The sequence below is a fragment of the Equus caballus genome, chromosome 22 (genome assembly GCF_041296265.1).
Source record: "Equus caballus isolate H_3958 breed thoroughbred chromosome 22, TB-T2T, whole genome shotgun sequence".
NCBI classification, from domain to species: domain Eukaryota; kingdom Metazoa; phylum Chordata; class Mammalia; order Perissodactyla; family Equidae; genus Equus; species Equus caballus.
In genome coordinates, this window is record NC_091705.1 from 49,598,108 (window position 1) to 49,620,115 (window position 22,008).

Consider the following 22,008-nt stretch of genomic DNA (forward strand, 5'->3'; position numbering starts at 1 on the left):
GAGGGTCTACTCCAAAAGGCCAAGAGCCTTCTCCAGCTGGCTCGGGGGTCCGGGCACTCCACTGGGACCTTCCAACAGCTTAAACCCCACTGGGGCCTGGTGGCTGTAGGGGTCACTCCCACAGCCTGGTTTCCAGAAACACATCCTTTCCACGTTTAGGGCCGTCATTGTCATGCCCTGATGATGCAATGACAGTACAGGGGGCAGTGGGAGAGCAGGCCCCGGGGCCACAGGGCCCCCTCCCCGGCTCGCAGCCCCAGGCGTCAGGAATGGCTCCCTGGCCTCCCAGGGCCTTCCCCAGCACAGCTTGTTGGTTTCCTGTGGCTCCGGTCGGCTGAGGCTTTGGGGAAGTAAGAGCCAGCTGCTCCCCACAGGAGCCGCTCTGGCAGGCGGCTCGCTCCTGGGCTGTCGCTCCGTGGATCCACATGTGATATTGCTCTGTTTCCAATCTTAACGAGCCTTGAGTTTCATCCTGTTTCTTAGCCTGACCTTGTCTTCAGGTTGTTAAGAGAAACTTCATGCTGCATCTCTTGTGCTACGTGGGGAAAAGTACATTATCTATATTTTGAATTTCTCCCCATAGAGGAAAAGGCACAAAACCTTCCAAATACAATGAAATCCTAGGGCCAGTCCTCTTCTTGGAGGGAGGACTCAGGAATGTCCCACTGGCAGGAGCCACTTGCCTCAGCCTTTTCCTGAAGGGCCTTGAGGATTCTCGGCCCCTTTGGTTTATCTTCCGAGGATTAGCATAAAAATAGCCGAGTGTGAGAAGGATTTGTGTGGCTGAGTTAGCAAGGGGTCATTTGTAAAGAGCCCGCCCTCCCCAGGGAGCTTCCCCTTCCTTCCGTGTAGTGTGGACCTCTGCCCAGAGCAGCAGGTGGTACCCCCCTGGCGTCTGTCTGCCCAGATAGAGACCCGTGACCTCAGCATAGCCAGCGTGGACCTCAGTGGTCAGGACTGGCTTCTAAAGTACCTGCTAATTTTAGTAGGGGGAGCAGACAGGTGTGCCCTCCAAATGTTATGCCAGCAGTCCATCACCAGGCCCCAGAGCAGACACGGCCTCGCTCACTGACGTGGCTTCAGGCCCATCAGCCCGTTGATGCTCCAGGAAACAGTGGGCGTTCCTGCTAAAACCACGTCTACACGGTAAACACGTGCACGGCTATGCAGAGGCCTGCAGGCTGGCCCACGCTGTGATCTTTAAGGCCGAGGGTCATCCTGCAATGACCCGTGAGTTCAGCATGGTGGTTGGAGGTGAAGTACCAGCCAGTGCTCACCAGCTCCCAGTTAGATTCCTGGGGCTGCCCCAATAAAGGACCGCAAACTGGCAGCTCAAAACAGCAGAAATTTTATTTTCTCAGTTCTGGAGGCCAGAAGTCCAAAATTGAGGTTTCAGTGGCGTCTGTTCCTGCTGGGGGCTGAGCGTCTCCCAGCTCCCTGTGCTGCTGACAGCTCTCCTGTCCTCGGCTTGTGGACGCCTTGTCCGGGTCTCTGCCTCCACGTTCACACGGCCGTCTCCTCTGTGTGTTTCTTGTTGAATCTCTCTTTTCTCTTATGAGGACACCAGTCACTGGATTTGGGGCCCACCCTAACCCAGAATGATCTCATCTCCAGATCCTTACTTAATTACACCTACAAAGACCCTATTTCCAAATAAAGGTCCTGTTCACAGGTTCTGGGGGCCAAAACTCGGCCATATCTTTTGGGGGGAACACTGTTTAGCCCATGACAAGCCCCCCCACCTCATCTGATGCTTCTGTTGTTTGTCAAATGGTACTTGTCATTCGTTCACTAACAGTGTTGGTGTCCATGCTGGGCTGGCCACGCAGGAAAGATGAGTCTTCTCGCCAGAGCAGGGGTTCCTCAGGACTGAGAGCCTGGGGCTGGGGTCCAGGGGGGCTCAGGACTGTGAGTGTCCGGGGCTTCCAGGCAGGCCGCTCTAGTCCAGCAGGCTCCTTTCTCCCCAGGTCCTGGGCTTCCTCTTCTTTGCTGCTGCCTGCGTCCTGTACAAGCCCCCATCGGGATCTTCCAATGGCCTGGAAGCTTCTCTGCCCAGCCAGTCCTCAGGCTCTGACAACCCCACAGACCTCCAGGATGCCCCCACAGACCTCCAGTTCCAGAGTGATGTCTGATGTCCCACCCCCCGCCCAGGGGCATGGGCCAGCCACTTGGCACTTACCACAACACTGCCTAATCTCTCCCCAAAAGGGCTGACCCTGCTGATTGATCTCCCAGCACTGAGGACCCTTCCAAAATCTCCCACTGGGTTCTGGGGGGCACTGAGCGGAAGGGGGTGTGTCCCAGCCCAAAGGTGCCAAGGAAAAAGAATGCAAGACACACCCAAAGTGGACACGCCACCCTCCTGGCCCCACCGGCCTGGCCCCTGGGCAGTGGGATGACCGCTCTCCCACTAGGAAGGCGCAAGGCCCCACAGCGCCCGAGGCGGTGCCACCTTCCATCCTTCCTCCTGCTCATTTCACACACAGTGGTTGTTTCCCAACGGACGCAGCCGAACAGCATAGACTGGAGCCTGGGGACCCCCCAGACACGTTAAGGGACACTGAAGCAGTCACACCATCTCTCCGTACCTCCCTCAGGGCTTGTGGAAGAGCAGAGCCACCTGTGGGGTTACGTGAGAGGCTCCCATCTTTGGTTTCTTTTCTAAATGGCCGATGTGTGGATCTGGCGGCCGCCTGTTGGTTTAGAAGTTGCTGTTCCCACGAGAGACGGAGAAGCACCTGCCACGACCTTTGATGCACACACAGGCCTGGCCCATGGTCTTTATTGATGCTGCACTGTGCTGTGGGGAGCGCTCTATGGAAGGGACAGAGCACTGACCCCACCACGGGGTGCTGGCAGGCCAGCCGGCACTTCTCAACGGTCCGTCCACTTCATCTGGTGGCTGACCTGGCCCTGACCTCCTGGTGAAGGGAAGCTGGGTGTGAGGCCATCCCCAGGGCGCGTTCCTCCTGGAGCCTTCTCCTCGATGTGTTCACAACCTGCTGTCCTGGAAGCCACATGGCCCCGCAGTGGGACAGGAGCAATGCACATAAGCATGTGATTACAGACCCGTGTTTTGCATAAACGCTTATTTATAGAATTTGTTTTACCTTTGGTGTGGTGGGCATGGCAGCAAACTCAGAGGCACCTGTGAATTCTGCCTGGAGGGCACAGGAGTTTCCTGGACTGTGTGTTTGTGGGCATTCTGAGCTAAAATTGCGTGTATGTTAATATATTTTAATATTTAAAGCACAGTGCCTGTCCAGTGTGTTTTATTTCCATTAATTTGCAAAGCATTGATTTGCACATCCTTCATATGGGTTTTCGTGAGTCTGTGCCCCGAAGTCTGCAGCTGGCTGCCCCAGGATGAGCCTTCACTTGGCCCGGGTCCTCCCGGTGGGTGTCCCTGCCTCACCCCTGCAGGACCCCTCCCTCGTTGTCACCCAGGAGCTTCCTCCCTCCTGGGTCCAGCGCCAGGTAGGCCTGGGTCCTCAACCAGGGTCCCCCTTCCCGCCCCTTTTGTGAATGACCTGGAGTGTTGGGATCCATTCAGGGTCCCGGACGTGACGTTGGTGAGGACCAGTGTGCATGGCGTCTGCTGGGTGAGGGCCCTGTCTGCTCGTCTCCTGGAGGTCACACGTGGCAATCCGAGGCTCCCAGACGTTTCTGGGGAGAAGCAATGATGGAAGCGAAATGGAAACGATCCTCTGGTGGCACTGCCGGCTGAGGTGCCCCAGGGCCTCGGTCCAGTTTGACCAATGCCAGCCCCGAGCTGCTGCAATGCCAAAGGCCGTGCCCGTCCACCCCACCGTCCAGGTACCCTGAGCAAACGCCGTCCTGTCTCATTGCCCAGAGTGTCGGGCTCCTCTGCCACCTGCCACCTTGTCCTCTGGGGCTGGTCTATGAAGACCGGAGGATCACGGCTGTGGGGGATCCTGGGAGGTGCCCTACCTTCTCCAGCATGGGGCCGAATCAGCTGGCTGGATTCCAGCCCCTGACCTGGGGGCTCCCCAGCACCAACCCTGGGTTTGGGCCCTGAACCCAGCACCCCAGCTCCGGCCCCTCCGGTGCGGCCAGGGAGCCCAGAGCATCCGCAGTTGCAGCCTGTGGGCACTGGGGGGCAGCACAGACACGTCCTGGGCATAGGGTTCCCTCCTGCCGCAGGCCCTGGTGGACCCAAGTCCCTGTTCCCAGCAGCATCCTGTCCCCCTAAATGCAAGCCAAAACGGGGCGTTGCTTCCTTCCTCTCCCCTAGGAGATGTTTCTGTGAACGTGAACTGGATGCCAGTCCTTCTACAAGTCGGACCCGGCCGTGTCCACCTGCCAGGAGCTGGGCAGGGCCTGGGGCTACGCTGGGAGCAGGAAGCAAACAGCCTCCTTGGCCTTGTGCACGATGTTTGAGGATTCATCCAGTACCTGCTGCATGGCTGTGCTGGGCGACTGGGATGGTCGAGGCCCTGCCCTGGGAGCCTCGATAGCACACCCAGGCCGGGCGGGAGGGCAAAAGAGACCGGGACTCACGGCTCAACCGGGTCGCTGGGACTGACCCACGGGCAGCACCAGGCACCCCTGACGCCCTCGCCCAACGGAGGATCCCCCGGCCCACTCGCGGGGTGGGACCGGACCTGGCAGCAGCTGATGCTCCTGGGTCCCCTCGCTCTCGTCTCTGCCCTTGAAAAGGGTCCGAGCTGGGCAGTGCTTGTTCAAGCCCACTTTCCTTTCAGCTTTATTGAAATAGAGTACACGCCACATAATTCTCCCATTTAAAGTGAACAACTCGGGGGCTGTGAGATGTCCACAGACTTGTGCAACTATCACCACAGCTGACTGGAATGCTCTATTCACTGCAAACGGACCCCTTGAGCCATGGCCATCTGGCAACCGCTGGTCCACGTTCTGTCTCTGTGCCTGGTCTGGGCATTTGTTCCCTATAAATGGAATCGCACTCCGGCCTTCCGTGTCGGGCTACTTTCCCTGAGCCTCCTGTTTTGAGGCCCATCCATGTGTCGCGTGTGTCAGCGCTTCATTCAGTCTCTTCTAAGGCCGAGTAATGTCCCACCGTGCCGACAGGTCCCGTTTGCTGATCACGTTATTTAAGGAAGGAAAGGTCCCTGGCGTCTCCCAGCTGTTTCCAGGCTGAAATGCAAACGTCTGAGCGCTGGGGCCTTGGAATTAGGATAACACCCTCCAACAGGACTCGGACCATAAGCCACACTGGAGTGTCCACGGGGGACACGAGCATCCTCCACCCGCCCAGGAGGACGCCCTTTCAGCCCAGGAATCACCCACTTTCCATTTCCAGGTTCCACCAGGCAGGCCTCGTGCCCGGGTCAGACTCGCACCTGGCTCAGGCTTCCTCTGTGCTTCCTGGTTGGTGAAACTGGGGGTCCTTCGGGAGGATGCCCAGCACCCTGTATGTGCACACACACCCATACACACCCAGCACACACACACCCCCATATGCACACACACCCCCATACACACACAGCACACACACCCATACACACACAGCACACACACCCATATGCACATGCACACCCATATATACACAGCACACACACCCAGCACACACACCCATACACACCCAGCACACACACACCCATATGCACACACACACCCATATACACACAGCACACACACCCATACACATCCAGCACACACACCTGTACACACCCAGCACACACACCCCTACACACAGAGCACACATACATACCCATACGCGCACACACACATACACACACATACACAGCACACACACCCATACACATACAGCACACACACCTGTACACACCCAGCACACACACCCGTACACAGCCAGCACACATACATACCCATACACGCACACACACACACCCAGCACACACACTTGTACACACCCAGGGCGTGCACACTCAGCACACACCCATATGCACCCACAGCGCACACACACGCACGCACACACACCCCCATACACACATAGCACACACAGACGTACACACACATGTACACACACATGTACACACACAGCACACACACGTACACATACAGCACATGCGTACACATGTACGTACACACCCATGCACACACACCTGTACACACACACATGCACATACTCCCCCTCCGTCTGCCAGTCCCAACAGCTGCATCTGCACCCGCCCTGTCGGCTGCACTCCCAGGCGGTGAGGTCCACGAGGGGAGCCTGCCAAGCTCACTGCTGAGACCACTGGGCCGGGCCAGCCAGGGAGGTGCACGGGGCACAGGATGCTGAGGAGGCAAACAGCAGGGGCAGATGCCCGGAGGGGCAGGAGAAGCTTCCTGGAGAGGTGACATCAAAAGGAAGGAGCAGGGTGACGCGGGTGGTGAGCAGTCACCAGGGCCCAAAAGGAGACAAAGCTTCGGGACAGAAGTGAGGCTGGTGTGGTGCTGGAAACCCTGCAGGCAGCCCAGGGGAGTTGTCGGCTGTGGGCGAGATAGAGAGAGAGAGAGAGACGAGGCCAGAGGGGCAGGGCCAGGGTCGGCACGGAGGGTGAGCTTCCATGCCGACGAAGAACGGCAGCCTCCATTGGAGAGGAGCGTGCTTCCAACGAGAAACCCCGGAGGAGCGCTGTGGGCCCGGACAACCTCGCCCTTCCAGCTTCATCGCAGCCCGATCCTGAGGCTCAGCCTTCTCGCCCCATGTTCCAAGTGGCAGCCTCGGCTCCTGGCAGCTGGACCGAGGACAGGAGAAGGAAGGTCTGGGCAGAACACATGCAGCTCCTCCCGGAGTTCCCGAGACAGACGCAGGTGACACTGTTCATACCACACGGATGCGAACTGTCACGTGTTCCCATCACAGGAGTGAGTCGGGAAAACCAGCCTAGTCCCCACTGGAGGTCACACCAGTCCCGCAGGAGCTGTATGGCATCAAAGCTCTGGGTGGAGATGTCCTGTGGGGGACCCCAGGACGAGGGGCAGGAGGAGGAAGCTGCTCACGTGAAAATGGGGAGGAGTGAGGAGTCGGGGAGGAGCCAGTGCATAACGGGGAGGGTGGAGGGGCAGCACCTGGCACCCCAACCCTGCTGTGCGACACTGTGCTGAGGGCTGTCTGTCTCCCAGCCGCAGGTGGTCAGATTGTCCCCATTCTTTGGGAGCCTGAGGCCCTGGCCATGTTCCCTGTGGTCCCACAGCGATAAATCGGCTGGGGCACGAGTTACGGACTGAATGTTTGTCCCCGCCCCCAGAGTCCTGTGTGGAACCCCTGACCCCCAGTGAGACGGTACTGGGAGGTGAGCAGGGTTAGATGAGGCCGTGAGAGTGGGGCCCCCATGATGGGATTGGCGCCCTCATGAGAAGAGGATGAGCCCAGAGCCTTCTCTTTCTCTACCACGTGAGGACACAGTGAGAGCGGCCTGTGACCCAGGAAGGGTTCTCCCTGGAGCCCGACCGCACCGGCACCCTGACTCGACCTCCAGCCCCCCGTCTGTGGGAGACAAGTGTCTGTTGTTTGCAGTCATGGCACCTCAAGCCGAATAAGGCAGCAGGATTTCAACCCCTGTCTGCCGGCTCTGAGGCCCACCCGTCCAGTCCTGGTCCAGTGCCCTGCCCTCCGGATGCAGGAGGCCAGAGGGAGGGAGAGGAGAGCCCTGTGTTTGCACAGTGAACCAAAGCTCTGAGCTGAGACGGCAGCGGGCAGGGGCTCTGAGTGTTCTGACTCAGTGCACACGACCTGGGGGGGCGGTTCGCAGAGGGGCACACACAAGCTGCTTGGCCCGCCAGGGACTGGGGCAAGAGCTGCCAGGGACTGGGGAGAGAGCTGATCTGCTATGACGTCCAGTCCGCCTTCCTGCAGTGGTGACACTTCACCATCACTGACGAGGTGGGCCCAGCTTCCTGCCCACGGTCCCAGGAGGGCCTCCTCATAGCCAACACTGCGCTGCAGCCCCAGCCCCGGGTCTCTGCAGCTCCCAAGTGCCACCACCCCACCTTGACTCTGGGCCGGGTTGGGGGGAGCCCGGGCCACCTCTGCGCCACCCCCTGCCTTCCTCACTGAAGCTCGCTGGGCTCCAGATCCAGATCCAGTGAAGGGACGGAGCAGACGGTTTGCAGAGGCAGCCGGAACACGGGGAGAGAGAAGTCTGGTTACAGCAGGCCTGCCTCTGGCCCTGGCACCCTGGGCCGTGGTGACACAGGGGCTGCGTGACTCACGGTGTGGGAAGTCCTACCACAGAGGCCAGAACTGACGCAACCACAGCCCTGCAGGCGTCTCGAGGATCACAGGCGTACAGCCGGCAGGCACGTGCATGCTGCCCACACCCGCGGGTCCACTCAGGCCGTGGGCCTGGTTCCTCCTGTGGCCTCCCCTGCCCTCTGGTAGCTCTGGGGGCAGCCCTCCAACATCCCTGGGGACAGGGAGTGAGCCACCCGGATCGGGCAGGAGGGCACAGCAGACAGGGCCATGCTGCCCACGGGGAGAAGAAAGATGGGAGTTGGTGGTAGGACAGACGGGATCTCCAGGGTCCCCGGGACCCGCTTGGTTCTCTGTTGGAGAAGCTGCAGAGGCAAGAAATATCAGGACCACGAAGAGCCTTCCTGTGGGTCAGGAATTAAAAGCTGGTTTCCAAGAGTCAGACACAGGTAAAGATCTGAAATGGCTCAGTGTCTTCTGGTTGGGGACTGTGTTCCTTTTATCTTTGTGCTTTTTTTAAATAGTCATTGAGTCCAGAATATATGGAGAACCCTTACAACTCAACAAGTAAAAGATGACCCAATTTAAAAATGAGCAAAAGACTTGAATAGACCTTTCTCCAAAAGAGACATTTGAATGGCCGATAAGATGTGAACAGATGCTCCACGTCATAGGCCCTGAGAGAGATGCAGGTCAAATCCACTTCACACCCCCTGCACGGTGAAAGCCAAAAAGACAGAAAACGAGTGTCGGCGGAGAGACTGGAAGCTTCGGGCAGTGCTGGGCGGATGTGAGACGGGGCAGCCACTCTGGAAACAGTTTGGCAGTTCTTTGAAAAGTTAAGCATTCAGTCACCATGTGCCCCAGAGTCCCGCTCCTCGTGTGAATGAAAGCATCTAACCATGCAAACTCGTTCAAGAGTATTCAAAGCAGCGCATTCGTAACAGCCAAAAACCGAGACACCCAGACGCCCATCGACTGATGAATGGCCGACAACAGTGGTCCATCCGCACAATGGAATATTATCTGGTCGTAAAAAGGAACAAAAGATTGGTTCGTGCTACAACATGATAAACCTTGAAAACACGGTGCTCAGTGAAAGCAGCCAGACACACACGGCCACATGTCGTGCGATTCCAAATGTCCAGAGCAGGAAAATCCATAGAGACAGAAAGCAGGTTAGCGGCTGCCAGAGCCTGGGGAGAGGAGTGGGGAATGATGCTAATGGGGACAGGATTTTCTAGGGGGAGTGACGAAAATTCTGATTCTGGAATTAGGTAATGGTGATAGATGCACAACCTTGTGAAGATACTAAAAACCACTAAGTTGTTCACTTTAAAGGGAGAATATTTTGGTATGTGGCTTATATCTCAAAAAGCTGTTATTAAATGAATAATGTAACTGAGCGCCTGTCATGTGTGATTCACTGCCCTAGACCCTGGGGATATATCAGCGGATGAGGCAGGGGCCCTGGCCTCCTGTCGTTAACGTGCCGTGACTCTGTTCTGTGACCACACCTCTGTGGAAGGGAAACGTGTGGGCCCTGTGTCCAGTTGCCTGACGATGCCCCCCGACTTCCCTAGGAGGAACCTTTGAGATCATATGTTCCCACTCCACTGTGGCAGACGGTATTTCCAATAATGGCCACAACGTTGTGTCCCAATATGTCTCACCCCACGTGCCCTTCCAGCACCTGTCACTTCTCCATAAAGAGGTGGACTGTGCCACTCTTCGAACTTGGGCAGGGGTTCGTGACTCTGCTTCGATGAGTAGAGGGGATACCACTTCCAGCTGGCCTGGCCTGTGGGGGATGCTTGCCCTGGAGCCCAGCCACTGTGCCGTGAGGAGCCCAGGCCACGTCCATGGCCCCAGGTGAGTCACCAGCCATTGGCATGCGCCATCTTGGATGTTCCAGCCTTGAGCTGCTCCCACCTGATGCCACGTGGAGCAGAGATGAGCCTTCCCCTCTGAGCTACACCCAAACTGCAGGTTCATGAGAAAAATAAATCATCAGTGCTGGTTAAGCCTGAGCCTCGCTATCAGTGAAAGCTTGAAGGGAAATAAAATGTTAACGGAAACTGGAGCAAAGAGAGCAGCAGAAAGTCAGGCCGCACTGTGGCCTCCTGTGACATAGAAAGTAGAAAACGTACCAAGTGCCCAGGCGATCCAGCTGAGGGGATTTCCACACAGAAGTGCCAACGGGTTTCTCTTAGCTGCAAGTAACAAAAAGAGAGCAAGATGAGTTAAAAAAAAATAACTTTAGTTTTCAAGCAAAATTTAGAGGAAATATAAAGAAGCCAGGACTTACTAAGATAAGAAAGAAACTGTTGACAAAACCAAGGGTTGATGAGGATACGGAGCGACTGGAAGGCTCCTCTGCTGCTGGTGGAAAGGAAAAATGCCACTGCCACTCGAGGACACCCTGGCAGGTTGTTATCAGGTTGAACATAGACTTATCATATGACCAGCAATCCTGCTCCTAGGTATTTACCTTAGAGACGTGAAGAATTACGTTCACACAAAGACTTGTCCACAAATGTCCATAACAGCTCTATTCATAATCATCAAGAAACTGGAAATAACCCAAATATCTTTCAACGAGCGAATGGATAAGCAGACTGTGGTACATCCATACAGTGGAATACTACTTGGCGGTAAAAAGCGAGGAATTGAGGATATGCACAACAACACGGACGGATCCCAAGGGATTATGCTGAGTGAAAGAAGCCAGACTCAAAAGGTTATACGCTGTGTGGTTCCACTTTTGCGTCATCCTCAAAAAAGGCAAAGCTGCAGGAATGGAGCACTGACCCCCGGTTGCCCTGGGTGGGGGTGTGAGGGCAGGTGTGACTTTAAAAGGGCAGCACACGGGCGTTTGGGGGGAGGTCGTGGTGCTCGTGAGTCCTGACTGTGGTGGTGGTTACACAAATCCACACGTGTTAAAATTCTTACACTCATACACCAAAAAGGAAATAAATTTTACTGCGTGATAGTTTAAAAAGTAAAATTAAAATCAACTGTTTCCTATTCCAAGAGTCTCCAGGTGGCGAAGGGTCTCAAGCTGATAAAGGGCCTCAGGCCAGAGAGCACTCGGGAGAAGACAGGCCAAAGTGGAGCCAAGGACATGGCTGTAAACTCTTTGTTAGGATGGTAGAAAAAATCCAGGTAGGGGGTCGCAGACCCTTTAAAACAGACAAGACGCCCCCAATGGGTCTTAAGGTGCACCTCAGGGAGCCTTTACATTAAACCAAGAGTCTAAGGGTCTTAAGGGCTTGTTCCAGAGCCGCGTTGCAGGGAGCCCGCGGGGCAGAGGGCTCACCCCGGCACGACAGGAGGACTGGGGCTTGGCTCACGGGGACCCCAACAAGGGTCAGACCCACAGAGTTTTCAGCAGCAACTGATTTATGTTTACAGATAACTGCCATTGTGTTTTAACTTCGGGTTCCTGGTGTTCTTCTCTGGTACACAGAGTCAGAATTGATAGTTTCCTGTTGACCTTGCATCCTGTCACCTGCTAAACTCACTTGTTTGCTCTAAGAGCTTTTGTGCACATTTCCTGGGATTTTCCACACAGCCAGCCACGTCATCCGTGAAGGGGGACAGTTTCATTTCTTCCTTTCCAATCGATATGCCTTGTGTTTCTTTTTCTTGCCTTTCTGCGCTGGCCAGAACCTCCACTGCGGTGCTAAGAGTGGGGAACGAGGACGTCCCTGCCTCGGTCCTGATCTCGGGCAGAAATGGTCAGTCTCCTGCCGTTAGGATGTTAGCTGTATGAAGCCTTTTGGCAGGCTGAGTAGTTTCCCTTCTATTTGTAGTTTGCTGAGGTTTTTGTTGGTTTTTAATCACAATGGACATTGAATTTTGTTGAACGGTTTTTCTACGTCAGTTGATATGGTCATAGGGTCTTTCTTATTCAGCCTGTGGATGTGGTGGATTATGCTGATTGCTTTCTGAATATCACACCAACCTTCCGTTCCCGAATAATCCTGCTGGGTCAGGTACTATGTTCTTTTCGTACGTTACTGGATTTAATTTGCTAATATTTTGCTGAGGATTTTCGTGTCTGTGTTCGTGAAGGATATCGGTCTACAGTTTCATTTTCTTGTACTGTCTCTCTCTGGTTCTGGTTTCAAGGTAGTGCTGACCTTACAGAATGAGTTGGGAATATCCCCTCCTCTTGTCTTTCAGCTGTGATAATTATAGACTCAGACGCAGTTCTAGGAAATAACTGAGAAATCCCCACACTCTGTCCAGTCTCCCCAACGGGGATGTTTTGCAAAATTGCTTTACGACCACGCCCAGGACATCAACCCTGACACGATCCGTCCACCTTGCTCAGAGTCCTTCCGTCTCCCTCGCTTGTGTGTGAGTGTGCACTGAGTCACAGGCACTCTGCTGCTGTGCAGGCTCATGCGTCCACCACCACTGTCAGGACAGAAAACGCTCACAGGGGTGGGCAGAGAGGCGAGCGGCTATCCTGGCCTCTCACTCTCGAGGCTGCCTGGAGGCAGCAAACCTCACATCTTCCTCCCGTTGGCCCCTGGCCGTGCTCTTGGGGCACAAAGCCCCCTTCTGCTGCTCGCCAGCCCTTCTGGGAACCATGGGCAGCTGTCGGGCTCCCCGTCCTTCTCGTCCCCGAGCCAAACATTCCCTGTTCCTCCCTAAGCAGAACCTGAAGACGGAGCCTGTCACCAGTGGCTCTCCTCCCAAGACTGCGTGGTGCTCAGCAGCACGACAGTGTCACCCGAGAAGCACTGAGGGGCCGACATCTGAGCCAGCTCAGGATTAGGGTTCAGGGGCCAGGAACCTGCATCTGGACACTGGCCTCCACCCCCCACCCCAGGGCTCCTACTTGGAGAAACGGTGAATTCCCTCACCACAGCCCTCAAGAGGGAGCAGGGGACCCTCATGGCAAAGCCTGCGCACCCCCCGTGAGCAGTGCCCAGGGGGCTGGAGGGGAGAAGACCCCCACCATACCCTGGAGCCCACCCCCGGTCAAAGAACCCTTGTTCAGCCTTGCAGTGTCCGGGCCGGTATAGAAGGGAGCAAATCCCTTTTTGCAAAGAGTACTCAACACACCATGAGCTTGTCTGTTTACCAAAATGCAGAGGGAAAGGCCCCATTTGTGGACAAAGTTGAGACTTGAGCAAATTTGGAAGACAGGATATTTCCTAGAGTGCAGAAAACAGCCCCTCCTTGTTGACAGCGGGTGTCAGCGCTTAATCGGCACAAACTGTGTTTGAAACAGCAAGCAGAGAAATCCCAAGAGTCCAAATCAGGTAGTACTCACCAAACATCACACACATCGACCGAGCCGGAGTCTCCCCGGGGAGCGTCGTGACGGAGACTGCCACACCTCAGCCTCTGTGCCTGTCCAGCCAGACGGGCAGCGGTGAGGGGCTGGGGGAGACGCAGCCAGGGGGCCTCAGGCAGACCCGGAGCCAGGCTCTTGCAGCAACGGCGCGTCTGACAACAAGGATTCAGCCGCCTCGGGGACAACTCCCTGCGACAGAGCAGTCTGGTGCCCGCTGAAAGATGTCCAGCCGAGAGGCTTTCTATCCCACCTCCTGTGGCCTGAGGCTGGAGGAGGCTGTGAAAACCCCGGAGAAACCAGGAGGAGGAACCAGGCAGATTTTTGGGGTGGGAGGGGATCCGCAACATTTCCACCACCTCCGTCTGGACTGAAAACCAGCAGCCAGAGGACCTTTCAGTGCAGTCAGGTCTCACACCTCCTCCTAGAAAGGAGGGACTAAAGACCAGTCCCTCACACTCCCGGCCACACCCTGACTCCTCATCCTGGACAGACAGGCTCCACACACACACCAGGCACACCACTGCCCCAGGGCCTTTGCACAGGCATCTCCCTCCTCCCAGACATCCCCATGGCTCCTCCTTTGCCTCCCGCTCAGGCTTTGATCAAATGTCCCCTTCATCTGGCACTCCACTCCCTGACCAGGCTCTGTCATTCTGTTTTCCAAGGTATCCGGCACCTTCTAACTGCAGCGTAATTCACTGTCTTGTCTGTCATTGGAAAGCAAGTGCCCGCAGGGCTGGGATCTGTTTGTTCACCTAGAACAGCGCCTGGCTCACAGCCGGCGCTCAGGAGTGCCTGTTAGATGATGAGTGGGACCCGTGAGGCGGCAGCCAGCACCACCCAATGGCCAGGATTACGAGGAGCAGCTGACGGGGGCTGGCGGCTCCCCACCCACTGTGTCCCACCCTGGCCCGCTGATAGCAGAACTGACATTTGTCACCCACTCTCCACCTCGGGCAGCGCTGCTCACTGTCCTGCCCTTCCTTTGCCACTCCCAGGGGGTCTGTGAAAGGTCAGGCATGTGACGTCCACACCTCTGATGGAGAAAAGACCTTTCAGACAAAGAGAGATGTCAAAGCCAGCATGCCACCCAGCCGTCGCCCAGAGATGACCCGCTGCCCCACTGCCAAGGGATAGGCCAGCCTCCGCTGGCTCTTCAATGGGGCGGGGGCAGCCCTCACCTCCCTACCGGCCCCGGCCAGCAGCTCTGTCCTGGGTCCAGCCCGTTGCCGGGAGTTAAACACGGGGCTCTCCAGGAGAGACCGGCACAGATTCCGGGTGTCAGTTCCCAAAATGCCGCCAGAGGAAGTAGCAGGACAGAACGGAGGACGCCCTCCCCAAGACGCTGGCGTCCACCTTGCTTATAATTTTGAAAAGGTGGAACTGCCAACTGTCCTTTGATGAGAGAGGGTCAAAGGAGTCATGATAGAGGTCTCCACAAGAGTCAAACACCGCCAGTAAATTTGTGTGAATTGATGTGGAAAACAGCCCAAGATACATCATGAGTGACAAGGGCAGGTGGTGGCGTGGTCCGTTGTGTGATGGAGGCCCCAGGTGAACAGAGACACTGGGGGACCACGGCTGGGGGTCACCCCTCTCCTATGACTCTCTCTGCTGCAGCAGCTGTGTGTGACGACACGGCATTGGCGTGTGACCGGTGACCTGGAGAGCCCGTGCCTCGCAGGCTCTGTGGGGGACGCCCCATTGTCAGCCACGTTGGTGCGAGCCCTGGGTCGGGGACAAGCAGAGTGTTCACAGGACACCTCCCTCTGGGGTGGGTGGGGCTCCTGGGTCCTGGGAGCCAGGCTCTTCCTTCCCATAATTCCCTGCCTCCTATTTGCAGAGGGTCTCCCCCAGGGGACTCGGGGGAAGCTGCACGAGTTCACAGGACTCTGGGGCGTCTGCTGAAGCCTGGGGCATCACCCCACTGAGGCATAGGGTGGGTGTGCCTGTGTGTGCACATGTGCGTGTGTGCACGCGTGACCATGCACACACACACACCCACTCACTCTTAAAGTTCTGTGCCCGTGAAGGGTGGGTTCAAACCTGATCCTGGAGTGGGTTCCCATCCCGGCTCTGGCACCTGCAAGTGGCTTGACCTTGGGCGGATCATGTCGCCCTGCTGCCTCGGCTCTCGCATCCGCCAGGGGCCCAGGCGGGGACCGGGCTCATGGGGCAGCGTGAGGATGAATCGCTCCGTCTCTGCGGAGCTCCGAGGATGCCCCTGGCCACAGCGGTGCTCGATGGCTGTCATCCGGCAGCTCCAGGCCCTGAGGTGGCCGCCTTCCGGTCTAAGGCTGGAGCCGGAGGACCGGCTGTACCGAGAGGCAAGACTCCCGGTTCGAGACGCTTCCTCTCCGGGCCGGCTCCTCGGGGCACAGAGATGAACCATGCAGAGCAGTCGCTCCCCGTGGTAATGTGCAGATTTGTTTTAATCGGCAGCACGTTACTGAGGCACATGCGATAACCGTCTAATGACTGTTACACGTTTAATCCATTTTGTTCTCAGCGGGCTCCTGCAGTAATTACATTCCGCGATGTTTAATTCATTACTTGATCGTTCATTCCAAGTTGTGTTGGGTCGGACGGCAGGCTCTCGGGCGCTGCGCAGATGGAGCCGGGCCCTCCGCTCTGGCTCGGGGGGCTCCCAGCAGGCAGCTCCCCACTCTGGGCCGGGATGGAAGCTGGCAGAGCGGGCTCCGGGGCAGCAGAAGGGTCCTGAGGATGGCGGTGAAAACTGCGAAGGCTGATGTAACATCGGGTGAATTATTACAATATTACAATTATTACAATAACTCCACAACTCAGAGAGCGACAAGTGCTCACACTTCACCTCCAACACGCCCACGAGGCCGGGGCTGGCCCGCAGTGCGTTTAAAGGGCCTGGGCGGACCCTGTGGGCTCAGACACATGTAGCCCTGGGCGCTTTACCTCAGCTTTCCGTGGCTCAGTTTCCCCGCCTCTGAAACGGAGGTGACACTACAGTACCAATTTCATTGGGGCTTAAGAGGATTGGGGTACCTGGCTTATAGCAAGGGCAGGAAAGTGTTTATTAAGCAATTAAAATCGTCACCATCCTTGCTCAACCGGGAAGGAAGCTGAGGCACGCAGAGCTGAGAAACCAGCCTGCATGGTCGGGCTTCTCCAGGGGAACGGCGCCCAGAGGCTGTGCAGACGTACAGATGCGTTCACTCGGAGGGACGAGCCCACGATGCTGGCGGCCGAGAAGTCCCGCCATCCGCAGTCTGAGAGCTGGAGGCCCAGGGAGCCGGTGCTGTGGTTCAGTCCGAGTCTGAAGGCCTGAGAACGGGGTGGGGGGCGATGGTGTGAGTCCCCCTCCCAGGGCAGGGCAGGACAGGCCGGACGTCCCAGCTCCTGGGCAGGCAGGGCACAATGCTCCTCCCCACGCTTTGTTCTATCCCGGCCCTCAGCAGGTCAGACGAGGCCCGCCCGCATGGGGGACGGCCATCGGCTTCTCTGCTGCCAACGAGTCAAACGCTAGCTCCCCCAGAAACACCCTCCCAGACACCCCCAGAATAACGTTCCGTCTGGGCCCCCAGAACATCACATCCCTCCAGGCCTCAGGTCTTCTTGGAGCCTCAGGTCTCCCCAGAAGTCTGTCCGCCAGGCAGGTGTTTCCCGGGGTCTGGCGAAACCTCCACCAGAACCACTCAGACCCGCTTTTACGGGCAGCGTCCATGGCCCTCACACGGCCGCTGCAGAATCTCTGAGAGGGTCTTTGCTGCCTGCACTGAAGGCGCCCAGGCAGCTGGGCTGTCATCAGGTTTAGCTGCTGGTGTTTGCTTGATCCGTGCCCAGACCCTGCCCTCCAACCTCCAGAGCACGCGGGCGAATCCTACGCCCTCAGCCACGCGGTGGAGTCACTGTTTCCTCGAGCGCGTAAGGGCCCTCCGCCTTTAATTACAGCAGCCCAGCCAGCGCAATCACACACCTGGGAGTCACTCATTAGGAGCTAATCAGCCCCATCCCCCATCTCTCGCCCGAGGCCCGGCGTGAATTTGGTTTGCAGCTAATGACTGTGTCTTTGCAACAAGCACAACGACAGAAATGACAAGTGCTTTGTGTATTTATTTCCCACTTTCCCCAGAAAAGCTTGGAGTGGCAGCACGCACAAGCCCCTGTGGTTCTGGCGGCACCGTCCAGGGAGAGGCTGGAAATGAGTGCAGGGTTAGCCAGTGGTCAGGCCAGGGCACACAGGTCGCGGCGTGTGTGACCACTCTTCTCTCTTAGCAACGATCATAAAACAAGGATGGTTGGAGCAAAGGATGCTGCCGAGGAGGGGGCAGGAGGGTGGGTCGGAGAGAATGAGGGATTAGTGCTGGGGGAGGGGTGGGAAGAGGGGTGCGGCACAGATGCGGGGAGGGAGTGGATTGGGTGAGGGTTGAGAGGTGGGTCAGAGCCGGGTGGGGAAGGTGGGCAGGGCCAGGGTGGATGGAGAGTGGGGAGGAGATGTGGTAGGGGAAGGGAGGATGGGAGGACGGGGAGGGGACCTGACTGCTGCCCCCTTCCCCCACTAGCTGGCCTGGCTCCCCAGAGATGGCCCACGGGGGCCACTTTGTACAGGGTCCCCTTCTGCTCTCTGTCTGCCACGGCCTCACAGAGCACGGCGTCTTCTTGTTTGGTCTCAAGGAGAAAGAATGAAGGCGTCTTCTTGTTTGGTCTCAAGGAGAAAGAATGAAGTCAGCTGAAGACCCAGCGGGAGGCTCACTGGGAGTTCTCTGACGGGACTTTCTCCAAGGCCATGGGGGGCGTCTGGTCCACATTCCAAGGCCCAGCTTTTCTCTGGAGGATGAAGACCTGCCTTCTCCTCCGGAAAGAAACGCATCTGTTTGCAAGGCACAGGGCACAAAAGAGCAAGACAAAGACGAGGACGGCGGAGGAGGATGGAGTTCGCGTCCTGGGACACCAGGGCGTTCATTGAAAATTAAGGCTTTACAGGGAACGTGCACACAAGCCTGCTCCCTCACGAGGAAGGACAGCGCAGCCTTCCCCAGAAGGCCTGGGCAACTTCGCCCGGAAAGGAGGGCCCCTGGGGAAGCCTGCCTCCCCCCCAGTCCCCTCCCCCTCCTCCAAGCTGCAGTTGTGGGGACTGTAAATGGGGCCGCTGCCCGTCTCCTGCCCGGCCCCTCCGATCTCTGACGACAGCACCGCCGAGGGGCAGAGCTCCTGAACCACGGCCGGAGCTGTGGGGACGGCGCCCTTCGCCCTTGGGGGTGAGAGGGCTTCTGGGCTCCGAGAGCCCGGGTCACGTTCCCAGTCGCCTCTGGCAGTGGTCTGTGCTGGGGGCGCAGAGCCAACACTGAGCTGATGATGGGGATGCAAAGCCCTGTCTCAGTCTGAGTGCGGCCCGTGAGGAGCTCCCGGGCAGGGACGACAGGTGGCATCTGGAAGGCTGTTCCCAGGACGACCCGCGTGAATGCGCCTCTCCCCCCTCGCAGCTGAGAAGCGGGGCAGGCGCCTCCCGCTGTGCACCGAGGACAACGTGGACCACGGCTGGGGGTTATTACTCTTCTCGCATCCCAGTTGTGATGGCACGTCATGTTCCACGGCTTTGGAATGAAGAAAACTCGGCTCCACCAAGGGCGGAGGCGGGGAGAGAGGTGGAAGACATGGTGCCAGTTCCACCAGCTGTGGGAAGGGGCAGATGTGGCCTGAAGAGCAAGCAGCATTTCTGAGCCCTGGGGGCCTTCTGACCCCAGCACACCTTCTCTGCCAGCTGGCCATCATTCCACAGTCAGATTTTTATTTTGTTTCCTTTTTCTAAATAAAACCCTTTTTGTTATAAGATATAAAGGAAAAGAGGGTACATTAAGCCTTAGCAGTCATTTACCCTTTAGTCTGAAATAGTATCACTAATTTCACTAAGGGCAGATTTGGACAGTGCAGGGGGAGGGAGGAAGGTGGCAGCGTACATAGGGCCAAAGAGAAAAGGCAGATGGAGGGGGTACCATCTACAGGAAGAGTCCCCAAAACAGGACCTGGAAACCTTGGAAGACAAATGTCTTCATTTCACTTCCTAATTTGGGCTGGGCTCTGGCTCCGCCCCACAATGCTGCAGAAGTCCATGAAGACACCTGCGGCCAGATGGCCACAGGAGACAGTGTGCCTTAGTGCACTTGGTCAGTCAACAAACACATGCCGAGAGTCTTCTAGATGCCAGGCCCTGCACTGCTGCTGAGAACAGAGCCGTGAGCAACATGGGGGAGCCCCTGGCCCCTAGCGCCCTTGACCGACACAAGAGCATATGCTGACACCCACCAAGTGGGTGGGCAGGGAGGGGTACACCACAGGGGTTGGGGGGCCTGGGGAGGAAGTGACATCTGAGCCGAGACCTGGGAAGGAGGCAGCCGGAAAAGGAGAGCAAAGAAACAGTGCAATGCCCACCCAGGGCCAGGACAGTGGGGGGGTCGGGGAGCTGAGGACAAGGCCCCACCGTCCACTGAGGGAGTGTTTCCTACAGCCCAGTGAGCCAGGCAGGGGCAGGTGAGGAGGCAGCGGTGAGAACCACGGCGGCCCTGGAGAAAGGAGGCCCTACCCCAACCCTCTCGGGGACCCTGGGCGCGCGGCCACCTCTCGGCCAGACTCCATACCCCAAGGGCAGAGCTGAGTCTAAGCCACATCACAGGCCACCTGGGAGGACGCCTGGACATGGAGGGACGACTCCCGCCTCCTGCACCTCTGCCGGGCCCCCACCCACACGGCGCTCAGTGCAGGTGCTCATGGCACCCAGGCCTGGAAGGTGGACACACACCCAGAGCCAGAGCTGCCACACGGAAGGACCCCCCATGTGATGCCAACAGTGGGCAACCCCGGTGTTCCCAACTAAAGCACCAAGTGTAGGGAAGACAGGACTTCAGGGTCTGGGGGGCGGCTGGGGGCCAGGCTGGCGGGGAGGGAGGGTTGTTGCTTCCTGAGAAACATGAATTCCTTCAAATAACCCAAAGGAGCACCTCTCTCAGTGTGAAAGCGCATCTGTCTAGGAGTTTAGAAAACCAGCTTCGTCGCAATGCCCCCAGTCTTCCCACAAGTGACAGAGCCGGGGTCCTCAGAGAAGCAAGCCGAGGCCTGGTTCTCCTGACCTGCAGCCACTCCCTGGACCGTGGCCAGCTTGGGTGCGCCTCTTGCAGGGACGTCACCTGGGCAGACAGGACATGCACATGCGTGTCTTCTTTTCCATCCGTCCTTCATTTCATTGCAGGAGGGTTTGTAGAGAGGCTGGAACAGGGCGAATGCTGTCCCAGGCACCAAGGGCATCAGACGTGCAGACACACAGACACTCAAGGCCTCCAGTGGACGAGCAGCGGGTGAGACGTGACAGAGGGGCCCTGGCACCAAGGGCGTCAGACGTGCAGACACACAGACACTCAAGGCCTCCCGTGGACGAGCAGCGGGTGAGACGTGGCAGAGGGGCCCTGGCACCAAGGGCATCAGACGTGCAGACACACAGACACTCAAGGCCTCCCGTGGACGAGCAGCGGGTGAGACGTGGCAGAGGGGCCCTGGCACCAAGGGCGTCAGACGTGCAGACACACAGACACTCAAGGCCTCCCGTGGACGAGCAGCGGGTGAGACGTGGCAGAGGGGCCCTGGCACCAAGGGCGTCAGACGTGCAGACACACAGACACTCAAGGCCTCCCGTGGACGAGCAGCGGGTGAGACGTGGCAGAGGGGCCCTGGCTCAGCAGTTCCTCTTGAGATGCATCTGCATCCACTCTCTCCCCTCCTGTGAGGTTGGGTCCTTTCCTAAGACGTCCTGTGGTCTCAGACCCCCAGGACTCTCCAGAAGGCCATCTCCAAACCTTGGAAAGTCACAGAGGCTGATGTGGGGACCCCGATGCTCCCCAAGCCACAGGGACACCTGTTGTGTTCCAAGCAGAGGGAATTTTACGCTGTCAGCACCCAAAGCCTGTGTACACCTACCCTGCCCTCTCTGGTCAGGGTGACAGCACCTTGCAGGGCGAGGAGGATGGGCTCCCCCGGGCACTGGGGGGTGTCCTGTGGCCTAGGAAGGGAGCCGTCATCGTGCACGCCCCACACTGAGGAGCAGCAAGGTGACCATGGGGCAGACACCTCCCCCTCCCGCACTCAGCTGGCGTCTCCACCAGCACCTGTGTCCCTTTGTAACACGGCTGCTTTGTACCTGTGTGGCGGGTGAATCGGGCCGGGAGCAGCCTTCCATCCACGACCGACAGGAGTCGCCACAGTGGGACAAGCCCAGGTGGGGTCCACACATCCCGGGTCCCACCTGCACTGCGCTCAGGTACCTGTGGCCACTTGCCTGTCTCACCGGCTGCCTCCAGCCGGGCCTCACCTGCCTGCCCCCCAGTGCTGCTTCCAAGTATCCTCCTGATACACAGCCGGCACACGACTCCCTGTCCCCCCTCTCTTTCTGGGGGACCCCCAGGGAGACAGATGGCAACAGCACGGCCCCCCGGTGCTCCAGGATCTGACCAGTTCCCACCATGGCCCCGTGTGGAGGGTCAGCGTCCTGCCCCGTTTTCCAAGGGGGATCAGGAGCTCAGGAGAGGGT

General features: G+C 57.8%; 1 protein-coding gene and 1 long non-coding RNA gene across 4 annotated transcripts in view; one reads left to right on the forward strand and one right to left on the reverse strand.

Moving 5' to 3' along the window:
- Positions 1 to 3,254, forward strand: part of SLCO4A1 (solute carrier organic anion transporter family member 4A1) — a 26,635-nt gene extending 23,381 nt beyond the window's left edge. For all 3 annotated transcript variants that reach the window (XM_023626883.2, XM_023626882.2, XM_023626884.2), the window contains exon 12: positions 1,968 to 3,254. In XM_023626883.2, coding sequence (XP_023482651.1) covers positions 1,968 to 2,132 — 165 coding nt within the window. In that variant the 3' untranslated portion in view covers positions 2,133 to 3,254. The remainder of the gene's footprint in view (positions 1 to 1,967) is intronic.
- On the reverse strand, positions 3,248 to 13,894 carry LOC138920177 (uncharacterized). Its single transcript, XR_011430921.1, has 3 exons — positions 13,434 to 13,894; positions 10,294 to 10,356; positions 3,248 to 9,169 (listed from the first exon to the last, which is right to left on the reverse strand). It is a non-coding gene; the product is annotated as an uncharacterized lncRNA (long non-coding RNA).
- Between the last annotated feature and the right edge of the window lie 8,114 nt (positions 13,895 to 22,008).